The sequence below is a fragment of the Ziziphus jujuba genome, chromosome 5 (assembly GCF_031755915.1).
Source record: "Ziziphus jujuba cultivar Dongzao chromosome 5, ASM3175591v1".
Classification (NCBI taxonomy): Eukaryota; Viridiplantae; Streptophyta; class Magnoliopsida; order Rosales; family Rhamnaceae; genus Ziziphus; species Ziziphus jujuba.
The window spans coordinates 26,496,521-26,510,814 of NC_083383.1; the positions used below are offsets into that span (position 1 = coordinate 26,496,521).

Sequence of the window (14,294 nt, forward strand, 5' to 3'; positions counted from 1 at the left end):
AACACCTTGTCTCTACTAATGGACCTGTCACTCTCTATCGATATTATTCCAAATTTAGCAATTTTTTTTTCAGAGATTCCCAACAGGTCATTCATCCTTGGACTACTCTCACCTGAATATGTTTAACTTTGAAGTGTTTTCGAATTCTAAAGCCAACAGTTCTAAATAGGTCTTGATATTTTGAGAATGACTATCATTATATTTGAACTAACCTCCATATCAAATCCGAATGATGTGGGATTGGACACCAGATAATCTGCTAGTGCTTCTTGTACCCCCTACACTGATCGTCACAATCCATCTCTCTCGGGATCCAGAGTCCTAACTAGCACACTTCCAACCAAATACAGGGTATGGTATCATTTGTAACACTTTGCCTTCATTGGCAAACTTGTCACTTTTTTATTGATAATGTCTCCAAATTGCTGATATTGTTCCTAATTTATCCATTACACCCGGCATAAGGTTTTTTTTTTTTTTTCAAGAGCTTCCTAAGAGGTCATTGTTCTTTGAACTACTTTCTCTTGAGCACGCTTAACTTTGAAATTTTTTCGAACTATGAAGCCAACTGCTCTGGAAAAGCCTTGGTGTTTCATCATATCCATTACCACCATTATTCTGACCTTAACCTATATCAATTGTACTCACAATATTGGATGGTATACTATCCTCATCAGGTCCAATATTATCAAATCTCCATTAGATCCAAAAGCATATAATCAAATCAACCACAATTCGAATCTCAATTTCATCAACCATTCCAAATAAATTAACATTTTTTTTTCATTCCATAATATCATGTATATCACATTAGTATGCCCAAATTCATTTAAAAGGTGAACCATTCATAGAAACCGTAGTGATCACTCATGCTCCTTTGTAGAGTCACCTTCAAATGCAATACAAGTGTCTATAATATAATAAAATTAAATCGAAAACATTGGTGCATATCATATGTCTTAAAATAATTTATTCAATTATAAAATTATGTAAATTAGACATCGAACAGTCTAATTATATTGCAAATCCTTAGGATTCGGTATCCAAAATTGGCATTTTTCAGTCAAAGACAGTTTTATGAAATTGAACCTTCCAATGAGTCCTATTAACATCTAATTATACAAAATCAACTTCAATTTGATCCTAGCTTGTCCAAATATAGTTTAATTTTATCTTGTATTTAACTAATTAACCCAAAATAGAAACATAATCAATGATATCCAAAATTCATAAATTACATATTGACGGAAGGCCCATGAGATGAGGAATGTATTGATCTACTCATCTTGATCCAAAAGTCTTGTTGATGGCCAGAAAACCTCTTCAAAGTTTTGGTAAGATTTTATGTTGATGGATCTGTCAAACCGAGAAAATTTTCAACAAGCAAGACTGAAATCGAGCTCATAAAGTTAAAAAATGGTGGGTAGGGGGTATTAGTTGAGTTAAAATGGCCTGAAAATGGCTAAATTTCCAAAAGATCAGTGGGTCACTGTCATCAATGTTAGAGGCACGATTTGGACACGTCCAGCAATGGTTTTGGCTGGAAATTGGAGGATGAGGTCGCACAGGAGTGGGCTTCATAGCTGGCTAGTGTGTGTCTTCAACAATGGCTGGAGTGTGCTCAAAATCTGATAGACCCTACTTGGAATAGAAGTAGGTCGACTTAGTTCGGATTCTCTTAGGCTGGAAAGGGTTTTAGGGATTTGATGGATATTTTTGAAATTTGTTCATTGTTGGGCATGCTTTCCAACATATATAGAGGGTTTTGGATCACTAACAGATAAAAATTCAAGACTGGTTTGAACACTGATATAATACTGATGTTCGAGATTTCTCAGCACCATAACTTTTAAAATATAACCCAAAATTAGGTCTATTATTAGATTATGAACTCATATCAATGAGCTCTACACAATGATATACTGGTCAAACCAAAACCTTAGCCATAGGAAAAGTCAACTTGAGACCTACATACACTCTACTTAGTCAAACTTGAACATAGAGATATTTTAATATAGATTGTCCCATCCAATTAATGCTCTAACTAGATGCATAAGAAAGATTTGTTAAAAATAAAAATAAAAATAAAAATAAATGTATTAGGTGAGAATATAAAATATCCATTTTATAATATGAAATTGACCAATAACATAATAGCAATTTTTTTTTTTTTTGGGTGAAAAAAAGGATATTTTATAAACCAAAAGAAAACTCATAGGCAAACACCTACGAACAGGAGAAGGACTCAGCCATTTTCCAAAGTTACAAAAGAAGAGAAAATGCTTGGAAGTGAGTTAAGGGACAGAGTGCCAGAGTAGTCATTTTCCAAACACCAATTACAGAAAAAATGGGCTAGAAAATTTGCAATTTTAGGGGACCAAACGAAATGAACTTCTTGGAAGCTGTTTTTTAACTGCTATATGTCCTTTAACACTTCCACCACTGACCAGTGAATGGTCTGAGTATCCGGGTAGTTCAAGCTGATAATGTAGACATATAATGGTGGTCTTGTGGCCTATTGAAAGGTCAAATAATGTAGCAATGCCTATATGCATGCATGCATGTATCATGCATAGAAGTGTCAAAATAGTGCCTATCAATGTTAAACTAAAGGGAATGTTACACCAACACCTCCTAATATATGGTCTAATTTCAAGTCAAACCCCAAATCTCTTACATCTTACCAACATTTTTTACCTTTTGTGTCGCCCCATAAAAACAGGTATATATATATATATATATTAAATATCTAATAGATCAATTTTAATAAATAACTATTAAAAATATCTTTAAAAAAACAACTTTTAATGAATAATGAGATAAAATATATATTTTTAATATATATAATCAAATTTTGTAAACAATGTTTTTTTTTTTGGGCCATATTGCACAATAAAGAAATCAATAAAAATCTTTAAAGTTTTTGAAATTAATAAAGATTTAATAAATATTTTTTTATCCATATTTGTTTCAGTTTAATCTTAATGTTTATCAACAAAATATCCCCAAAAAAAATTGTTCATCCACAGTTAACTTCTTCAGAAAAAAAAAAAAAAAAAAAAGAAAGAAAATTGGCACTGTTATACCTCGAATTTTATTGGGATTGGTATTAACTACTTCAAAAAAACTTTTCTGGCAATTTGCATCCCGAACTCATAACATCTTTGCATCATTGATCCTTCTGTTAAATATATCACAAAAATAAGGATACAAAGTATAATTTTTATATAGTTTAGCATGCAAATTTCAAAAATTTCTAAATAAAAATTAATGAGAAATAAAAAATAATAATTAAAAAGATGATTATTATTTTTTTAGAAATTAGTAAAAAGACTTTAAAAAAATTGCAAATGTAATTTTTTAAAAATAAAAGTACGTTACATATAATAAATATTCTAACAAATAAAAAAATGAAATCTAATAAAAAAATTGAATATGTATAAAAGAATTCTATAGATTACGATAAAAATGCAAATATAATTTTTTAAAAAATAAAAATAATACTTTGTGCGTATTTTTTGTATACATATGCAAATTTTCATTTTTTTAATTTTAATTTTATAGAATATTTATTATATGTAAAGATTTTTATTTTTATTTTTGAAAAATTAAGTTTGTAAGTTTTTTAAGTTTTTATTAACTTTAACAAAAAATAATAACCCTTTTTAACTTTTTTTTATTTCTTATTATTTTTTATTTGAAATTTTTACAATTTGCTTTTTAAACCATATAAAAATTGCATTTTATACCTTTATTTTCATTAAGTATTTGACAGAAAAACCAACAGTACAAAAAAGCTGTGAATTCAAGGTGCAAAGTTTTAAAAACTATTCTTCAAGGTTTTAAAATACCAACCCAAATAAGGTTCAAGACGCAATATTGCCAATTATCCAAAATGATAAATCCAAAAAAAATAGTTATAGACTAAATATATATATATATATATATATATTTTTGTTTTTCACTACAATCTAATTAATTAAAAATTCCAAAAATCAATTTGCTTCCTTCTCTTTCTTCTCTCATTTTTATCTTCCAAAAATTAATTTACTCAAATAAAAATTGACGTACTTCCCTATGTGCAAACAATCATCAAATTATCATTACTTATAAATTTTTAAACCATATATAAAGGATTACTACCAAAATATATATACATATATATCTATAACTGATTTACATGAAATATAAATTTTATAAAAATATTATAATTAAAAATTTTTTTACTTACATTCTAATTTCCAGAAAAAAAATATGAAAAATGTATTTATTGTTAACTTCAAAGATTCAATACAATATAGCCTATATTAAATTATCTTACCAACAAATTTAAATTACACACTGTAAAAACAAAATAGAAAATATATATATATATATAAATATATATATATATATATAATTATAATAGGAAAGAATATTCATTTTATTATACATTCATTAAGGTGGATAACAGTGTTAACCATAAAAGGTAAAAATAAAAAAAATAAAAATAAAAAATAAAAAAAACAAACAAACAAACAAATAAATAAACAAATCAAGACGAAATATCCAGAAGCAGATTGATGGTGTGGAGCAATATGTGATTGCTGACTCGTTTGGATGGGGTATTTGATGGTGGGGTGGTGGATGAAGCTTCTCAAGGAATCCAAGGCACACCGTAAGGGATTGCGATTGTCTTACATCACTTTGCACAAGTTGTTTGACTATTACATTGACCAATTAAAAGTCTTTTCACTATTACACTCATCTACCGTTAAGTTTAACATATTTTCACTACCGTACGGCTGGGTCTTTTGTGATATTTTAAAAATCAGTGTTTAATTTGAAATTATATTAAATCTCATAAGGTGCTTATGAAATTAAGCCTAAACTTAATATTGCCAATATGTACCGCTTCCCGCTGTTGATATGTATGATATATATATATATATATATATTCAAATTAGATCTAGAATTAATATCAATATTTTTTTTTTAATTTTTAAATCATATCAAAAATTAAAATTTAAAATTATATTTATTGTTGAATAGATTACAATAGAATTTATTTCATCTAAATAAATTATTTTATTATTTTTGAATTTTAAATTATAACATAAAAACTAATAAAGAAATTTTTGAAATTAAAACTACTACACCTTCTTAAACATAATATATATATATATATATATATATTATTTCTGCTTGTTAAAAAGCTTGAAAATCTTTTTCATGTATTAAAAAACGGTTTCCTCAACACGATAAAAAAAAAAAAGAACCAAAAGAGAAAAATGAAAAGTCCTTATTTAATATAAGTAGTAAACCTAAGCTCCTATAGTCACATATTGATTCAATTCCTAATCATTATTTCATAAACAATATTGAAACAAAAACTTTTATAAGATGACGTGATTTAACATCTTTGTTATAGATAAAGGTGAGAAATAGAATCTGGATTAAAACTTTTTAAGTCCAAATGAAAATAATTGAGAGAAGAAGAACATCATAAATATAAAAGCCAAAAAAAAAGGCAAAATGGAAAAGGAGAAAAAACTTAAAACTCATAAATACTATTTCATGTTGAAGAAAATTCAAACTCAGGGTATGTCTATATAGAAGGGGTCTATCTATATATATGGTTAAACTTAAATTAAATCCCTTATGTTAAGGTTAAATTTTCTTTTTCGGCATTTGAATTGTATCAAATGTAAAATTTTAAAATTACATTTATTAATTATCAAACTCTAATAGATTCATTTTCATAGATAAAGTTCAGCTGTTATTACATTTATATTTGATTATTTTTTAATTTTAAATTTCACTTCTAAATGTGATCCAATAAATAATAAAACAAAGATAATAAAATGATAAGATCACATTCATAGAAGTCTAACTATTTATATACACATTCCCATTGTGTTATTGATTAAGTCAAAGTTCTGAATAAAAAAACATATTAATATATATATATATATATAAATACAGTCCGTCTATGGTGCGGACGGTCCTCATGCGGACCATAGTATTGGTGACGGTTTTTCATAGTATTGGTGACGATTTTCTAAGAAACCGTCGTTAATAATATGAAAAACCGTCACTAATACTGCAGTCCTCATGCGGACCGTACTCACCATAGAATTTCCGTATATAAATATATGTCACAATATAATTTTTGATATTCTAGTAGATTGTCATCTATATTTGCAAATATCATGAAAATAATTTTTTTAGGACGCTGATCAATTATGTTTCAACAACTAATTGATTCTGCTCCCAATATATATGTCTATGTAGTAAAACAATGTACGACTTTGAACAAAGAAATAACCAATCGCATAGATTCATGTATCAAATACGTAACCACATATGTAATCAACAGAAGAAGCCACCTCACTTAGCTTCTTCTGGCACCTAATCTTATATTTGATCCACCAAAAAATATATATGTACACACACACACACACACACACACACACACACACAAGTTTGATGTAGAAGCATCCGGTATAACTTCAAACTTGGTTGACTGACTTGAATTAACTCATCCCTTTTACTTTACTATAGTTCTCTTTTCCATTTTCAACTTTGGCAACTGCTGACAAATATTTTATTTTTTTGTAAATTTTTTAATATTCTTATACAATAATTATATAATTCCAAATTGCTCTTGTCCGTATGTATAGTTAGCTAGTCTCTCTTTTCCTCTTATACAATCAATTTTTACCCTTTGACTGTTATATATATGTATATATATATCACCCAACAAAACAATTAGCTAAACACACAAGAGAGACAGAAAGAGAGAAAAAGAGACATCAATCAAATGATGGAAAGGCAGAGAAGTATCAAAGTTCTGATGTTTCCATGGTTGGCTCATGGTCATATTTCACCATTCCTAGAGCTAGCCAAGAGGCTCACTGACAGAAACTTTCAAATATATTTCTGCTCCACGCCTGTAAATCTCACTTCAGTCAAACCAAAACTCTCTCAAAAGTATTCCTCTTCTATAAAGCTAGTGGAGCTCCATTTACCATCTCTACCCGACCTTCCTCCTCACTACCACACCACAAATGGCCTCGCACTAAATCTCATACCAACCCTCAAAAAAGCCTTTGACATGTCAAGCTCTAGCTTCTCCACTATCCTCTCCACCATAAAACCTGACCTCCTCATCTATGATTTTCTTCAGCCATGGGCACCACAGCTTGCTTCTTGTATGAATATTCCTGCCGTTAACTTTTTGAGTGCCGGAGCTTCCATGGTCTCTTTTGTGCTCCATTCTATCAAGTACAATGGTGATGATCATGATGATGAATTCCTGACTACAGAACTCCATCTTTCTGATTCTATGGAAGCAAAGTTCGCCGAAATGACTGAAAGTTCTCCGGATGAGCACATAGATAGGGCCGTGACATGCTTAGAGAGGTCAAACTCTCTTATTTTAATAAAGTCCTTCAGAGAGCTGGAAGGTAAATATTTGGATTATTTATCTCTCTCGTTTGCCAAGAAGGTTGTCCCAATTGGTCCGCTTGTAGCTCAAGACACTAACCCCGAAGACGATAGCATGGATATCATCAACTGGCTCGACAAGAAAGAGAAATCTTCGACCGTATTCGTTTCCTTTGGAAGCGAGTATTATCTGACCAAGGAAGAGATGGAGGAGATAGCTTATGGTTTAGACCTTAGCAAGGTGAATTTCATATGGGTTGTGAGGTTTCCTTTGGGACAAAAAATGGCCGTTGAAGAAGCCCTACCAAAAGGTTTCTTAGAAAGGGTTGGAGAGAAGGGAATGGTGGTTGAAGATTGGGCTCCGCAAATGAAGATATTAGGGCATTCAAGCATTGGAGGATTTGTGAGTCACTGTGGATGGAGTTCTCTAATGGAGAGCTTGAAACTTGGTGTTCCAATCATAGCAATGCCCATGCAACTAGACCAACCGATAAATGCTAAACTAGTGGAGAGGAGTGGTGTTGGTTTGGAGGTTAAGAGGGATAAAAATGGAAGGATTGAAAGGGAATATTTGGCCAAAGTGATAAGAGAAATTGTGGTTGAAAAAGCCAGACAGGATATAGAAAAGAAAGCAAGAGAAATGAGCAATATAATAACAGAGAAAGGAGAGGAAGAGATCGATAATGTGGTAGAAGAATTGGCAAAGCTTTGTGGAATGTAACCTTGTATTGATGTTTTCTATACATTCAATAATATTTATTGCAATGGTAAAGTTTTAATTTTTTTTTTAATTAACTATTTGCCTTATTATCATTTTTTAATAAAAATTAATTCATATAAGCATCTAATGCCTTCTTTATTTTGTTTTCTTGGTGATAAATGCTACTAAGTTGTTTGTAGTGAATTTTGATTTGATCCAATACCGGAAGTTTTGCTTTTCAAGTACCTGGCGTGTTTTACCAGAAAAGGAAAAAAAATAAACAGTATTTTGGTGTAGATAGAAACGTAAGGTTACCAAATTCTTGATTATGAATATGACATGTTACTTTACAACATTGGGTGATGAGAATTTCTTGCTTAGCCGACTTGGATCTCCATTTGCCAATCTTTCTCTCCATGATTCTTTTGGATAATTATACAAAATATTTTTGACATTATAATAACTAAAAAGGCATAATCCTCAATTTTATGATATCAATTTTGGTTGGGTTGTTTTGTCAGACATCTGTACAATATAAAATTATAGTGGGTTCAATGAACCGGTTGAGTTGGAGAGGTTTGTTTTCATTACTTATATTATATGGTGGAAAGGAACTTTTTATTTTTATTTCTTTTTTATTTTTTATTTTTATTATTTATTTATTTACATCTATATTTGAATAGAGATAATGAATTTGAAATATCTGTGGAAAAGAAATTATTGTAAAAGATTAAAAAAACTTTCTTTTCTTTTTTTTTCAATTACAGAGGGAGAAATTTTCACTCATGTTGAAGTTTTCTTTTTTGTTTTGTCAAAACTCTTAAGTCCAAGTTTGAATTTTGAATTTAGAAGCACAGTCTCAATAATTATACCAACTTAAAATACATTTTGGAAGCTTTTGAATGTGTGCCTTGCGGCCAATTTGGGTTTGTATGCGGGCATCGTCGAATCTCGTCGAATCTTCCATCGACGATGATGTTTCTGATTTTCCTTCTTAATACAACATTTAAAAATAAATAAATAAATAACGCATGTAACATACATAAATTAAATTGTTTATAAAAAGGAAAATTATTATGCATAAATTACTGAGGAAATTAAATCATATAGTACAATCAAAATCACACATATAGCATCAAAAATTAACTATGGTTAATTAATTGTAAATTCGCCCAAATCTCAGGGGTTGTGGCTGGAAGTAACCTTATAGAAAAAGAAAAGGTAGAAGGAAACAAAATAATGAATGGAGGTATAAAATATTTATATAAAAAAAAAAAAGCAAAATCCAGATTATAAATATAAAATTACAGGATTTAATGTGAAATTATATTAAATCTCATAGGGTGTTTATGAAATTAACCCTAAATTGAATATTGCCAATCATATAAGGCTTCCCCTGTCAATGTGTATAATATATATATATATATAATCAGATTTAAATATGTATAATATATACGATTAGATTCAAATCAAATTCAAAATTAATATTAAGATTTTTTTTTCAAAATTATGGTTTAAAATTATATTTATTAATCAACATATCACAACAAAATTCAATTTCTCTAAATAAATTTATTTTATCATTTTTAAATTTTAAATCATAATCTAACATCTAATAAAAAAATATTCAATATTAAAACTATTATGTCATCCTGAAAAACCTATTGATATATGTATATATATATATTATTTTTGCTTGCTAAAAAGATTGAAAATCTATTCATTTATTAAAAAACGGTTTCCTCAACATGATAAAAGAACCTAAAAAAAAAAAAGAAAAGAAAAGAAAATTGTCCTTATTTAATATAAGTATTAAACCTAGGCTCGTATAGTCACATATTGATTCAATTCCTAATCAATATTTCATAGACAATATTATTGAAATGAAAACATTTATATGATGTCTTGATTTAACATCCTTGCTATAGATAAAGGTGAAAAATAGAATTTGGATTGAAACGTTTTAAGTCCAAATAAAAACAATTGAGAAGAAAAAACATTACAAATATAAAAGTTAAAAAAAAAAAAAAGGAAAATGGAAGAGGAGAAAAGGTTACACTCATAAATACTGTTCATGTTGAAGAAAATTCAAACTCAGGTGTAGCTGCATAGAAGGGGTCAATCTATATATATATATATATATACACACCATAGAACTTAATTAGATCTTCAATATCAAGATTGGATTTTCTTTTTCAGTATTTGAATTGTATCAGTAGTTAAATTTAAAATTATATTTATTAATTATCAAGTTTCTATTTATTTATTTTTCTTAAATATAATTTTAATTGTTACTAAATCTATATTTAACTATTTTTTTAATATCAAATTCTAACTCTTAATATAATCCAATAACTAATAAAAAAATAAAAAAAATTTGATGTTAAAACCATAAAATCATATTGATATGAGTGTGATTGTCTATATATATTTCCACTTTGTGTTATTGATAAGTCAAAGTTCCCAATATTAAAACATATTAATGTATATATATATATATATATATGGTACAATATAATTTTTGAATTCTAGTATGTTGTCATGTATATTTGAAGATATCATAAAAATAATTATTTTATGATGCTGATCAATTAAGTTTCAACAACTAATTGATTCAGCTCCCAATATATATATGTCTATGTAGTAAAAAAATGTACGACTTTAACAAGGAAATAACCAATTGCATAGATTCACGTATCAAATACGTAAGCACATATGTAATTAAAAAGAATTTGAATAAAAAAGATCTTTTTTTTTAATGGGTATGTTTTTATGTTATTTCATATCGTCCAATTCCCTTTGTTTATGCGATTATTTTCTCATTACATGAAGGATAATTCAAAAAAATTATAAAATGAATTTCTGCCTATGTTTAGAACTAGATTTGGCATAAATGGAAATTTATTAAGGATAATTCCGACAACTTCGGCAGAGAAAGAGGCATTCACATGGTGGGGTTTGATTTTTTTCATTTATTATTATTTTCTTTCTTATTTAGTTATTATATTAGTTAATATAAATTAATATTATAACAAATTAAGAGAAGAAGCCACCTAACTTATCTTCTTTTGACACATAACCTGTCTTCTTTATATATGTGTATATTTGATTCAACCAAAAATATATATGACCGGTCTATAATAAGGTTCATCCGCATGCAGACCTGTACTTTTGACGAGCATTGCCCAAATATATATGTATTTGGTTGATGTAAAACCATCCGGTATAACTAAAAATTGGTTGACTGACTTGAATTAATACGACACTTTTACTTAACTACAATTCTCTCTTCCATTTTCAACTTTGGCAACTGCTGACAAATATTCTTTTAGTAAAGTTTTTAATATTCTTATACAATAATTATACGATTCCAATTGTTCTTGTCCATATGTATAGTTAGCTAGTCCCTCTTTTCTTCTTATACAATCAATTTTTACCTTTCACTGTTATATATATCACCCAACAAAACAATAAATTTAACACACAAGAGAGACAGAGAGAGAGAAAAAGAGAGATCGATCACATGATGGAAAGGCAGAGAAGTATCAAAGTTCTGATGTTTCCATGGTTGGCTTATGGTCATATTTCACCATCTCTAGAGCTAGCCAAGAGGCTCACTAACAGAAACTTCCAAATATATTTCTGTTCCACGCCTGTGAATCTCACTTCAGTCAAAAAAAAACTCTCTCAAAAGTATTCCTCTTCGATAAAGCTAGTAGAGCTCCATTTACCATCTCTACCGGACCTTCCACCTCACTACCACACCACAAATGGCCTCCCACCAAATCTCATGCCAACCCTCAAGAAAGCCTTCGACATGTCAAGCCCTAGCTTCTCCACTATCCTCTCCACCATAAAACCTGACCTCCTCATCTATGATTTTGTTCAGCCATGGGCACCACAGCTTGCTTCTTGTATGAATATTCCTGCTGTTAATCTTATGAGTTTCGGAGCTGCCATGGTCTCTTTTTTGCTCCATTCTATCAAGTACAATGGTGATGATCATGATGATGAATTCCTGACTACAGAATTCCATCTTTCTGATTCTATGAAAGCGAAGTTAGCCGAATTTATTGAAACTTCTCCGGAGGAGCACATAGATAGGGCCGTGACATGCTTAGAGAGGTCAAACTCTCTTATTTTAATAAGGTCTTTCAGAGAGCTGGAAGGTAAATATTTGGATTATGTATCTCTCTCTCTTGCCAAGAAGGTTGTCTCAATTGGTCCGCTCGTAGTTCAAGACACTAATCCTGAAGACGATAGCATGGATATCATCAACTGGCTCGACAAGAAAGAGAAATCTTCGACCGTGTTCGTTTCCTTTGGAAGCGAGTATTATCTGACCAACGAAGAGATGGAGGAGATAGCTTATGGTTTAGAGCTTAGCAAGGTGAATTTCATATGGGTTGTGAGGTTTCCTTTGGGACAAAAAATGGCCCTTGAAGAAGCCCTACCAAAAGGGTTCTTAGAAAGGGTTGGAGAGAATGGAATGGTGGTTGAAGATTGGGCTCCACAGATGAAGATATTAGGGCATTCAAGCATTGGAGGGTTTGTGAGTCACTGTGGATGCAGTTCTCTAATGGAGAGCTTGAAACATGGTGTTCCAATCATAGCAATGCCCATGCAACTAGACCAACCAATAAATGCTAAACTAATGGAGAGGATTGGTGTTGGTTTGGAGGTTAAGAGGGACAAAAATGGAAGGATTGAAAGGGAACATTTGGCCAAAGTGATAAGAGAAATGGTGGTTGAAAAATCCAGGAAGCATATAGAAAAGAAAGCAAGAGAAATGAGTGATATAATAAGAGAGAAAGGAGAGGAAGAGATCGATAATGTGGTAGAAGAACTGAAAAAGCTTTGTGGAATGTAATTAACCTTGTATTAGTGTTTTCTATGCATTCAATAATATTTATTGCAACAGTAAAATGTTAATTTTATAATAAATAAGAAATTATACAAAATGTTTTTGACATTATAATAAATAAAAAGGCATAATCCTCAATTTTATAATATTATATTGGGTTCAATGGACCGGGTTGATTTGGAAAGGTTTGTCTTGATTGCTTAGATGATATGGTGGCAAGGAATTTTTATTTTTATTCATTTATTTATTTATTTACTGGAAATGCAAAGGACTCGGTCCCACGTTTGCCCCTACCCAATGGTTTTATAAAAATTTATGTGGAAGGGGATTTTTGAGAAGGATAAGAAGTTTGTGTTGGGTGTGATTTTTAGGAATGATCTGGACCAGTTGATGGGTGTGTGTTGGCTAAACCAATTCTATAACAAATCTCTCCTTTAGCTATTAAGTAGGGTTTGATAAGCTATTTATATTTATATTTAAGCTATTGTGATTCAAAATACCATGAAAATGAAATTGTTGTAAAAAGTTTAAAAGAAAAAGACTAAATTATTATTATTTTTATTATTTTAATTACTAGTTACAGCATGGGAAGTGAGAAATTTTCACTCGAGTGGAAGGTTTTTTTTTTTTTTTTTTTTTTTTTTTTGTGTCAAAACACAAGTCCAAGCTTGAATTTGGAATTTGAAAGTATAATGTCAATAACTGTACCAATAGGCGAAACTTAAAATCCATTTTGGAAGCTTTTGAATGTGCGCCTTGCGGCTGATTTGCGTTTGTATGCAGGCATCGTCGAATCTTCCATGGATGATGATGTATCTGATTTCCCTTCTTAATACAACATTTAAAAAAAAAAAAATTCACACATGTAACATAGATAAATTAAATCGTTTATAACAAAAGGAAATTGTTATGCATAAGTTACTGAGGAAATTAATTCGTATGGTACAATCAAAATCACACATATAGCATCAAAAATTAGTTATGATTAATTAATTGTAAATTCGCCCAAATCTCAGGGGTTGTGGTTGGAAGTAACCTTATACAAAAAGAAAAGGTAGAAGGAAACAAAATAATGAATGGAGGTATGCAAAAAAGAAAAAAAAAATTAATATATAACGTGGTGGAAAAATAAATCAAATCACAATCAATTTATATAGGAAAAATTTCATCTACAAACTCCGGAGGTTAGATGAAAATCATTAATTTATATCTCCGTGGTTTGAAAATTTATTATTTACACTTTCGAGAATTGAAAAAATCATCGTTTATGACTTTGAAGTTGATTTTTGAATAAATTAATTT

General features: G+C 29.5%; 2 protein-coding genes across 2 annotated transcripts; both read left to right on the plus strand.

Annotated features, from left to right (window-relative positions):
- The first annotated feature begins 6,734 nt into the window (after nt 1–6,734).
- On the plus strand, nt 6,735–8,271 carry LOC107421377 (UDP-glucosyltransferase 29-like). The gene has a single exon (XM_048476360.2). It carries the CDS (start codon nt 6,803–6,805, stop codon nt 8,147–8,149), a length of 1,347 nt encoding a protein of 448 aa, XP_048332317.2. The 5' UTR covers nt 6,735–6,802; the 3' UTR covers nt 8,150–8,271.
- Nucleotides 8,272–11,554: 3,283 nt separating this feature from the next.
- On the plus strand, nt 11,555–13,143 carry LOC107421406 (UDP-glucosyltransferase 29-like). The gene has a single exon (XM_048475103.2). The coding sequence runs from the start codon at nt 11,652–11,654 to the stop codon at nt 12,996–12,998; it is 1,347 nt and encodes a 448-aa protein (XP_048331060.2). The 5' UTR covers nt 11,555–11,651; the 3' UTR covers nt 12,999–13,143.
- The last annotated feature ends 1,151 nt before the right edge of the window (nt 13,144–14,294 follow it).

Bases quoted from the DNA above. Each gene is read 5' to 3' on its own strand.
- LOC107421406 (XM_048475103.2), top strand. From the start codon at position 11,652: ATGATGGAAAGGCAGAGAAGTATCAAAGTTCTGATGTTTCCATGGTTG.
- LOC107421377 (XM_048476360.2), top strand. From the start codon at position 6,803: ATGATGGAAAGGCAGAGAAGTATCAAAGTTCTGATGTTTCCATGGTTG.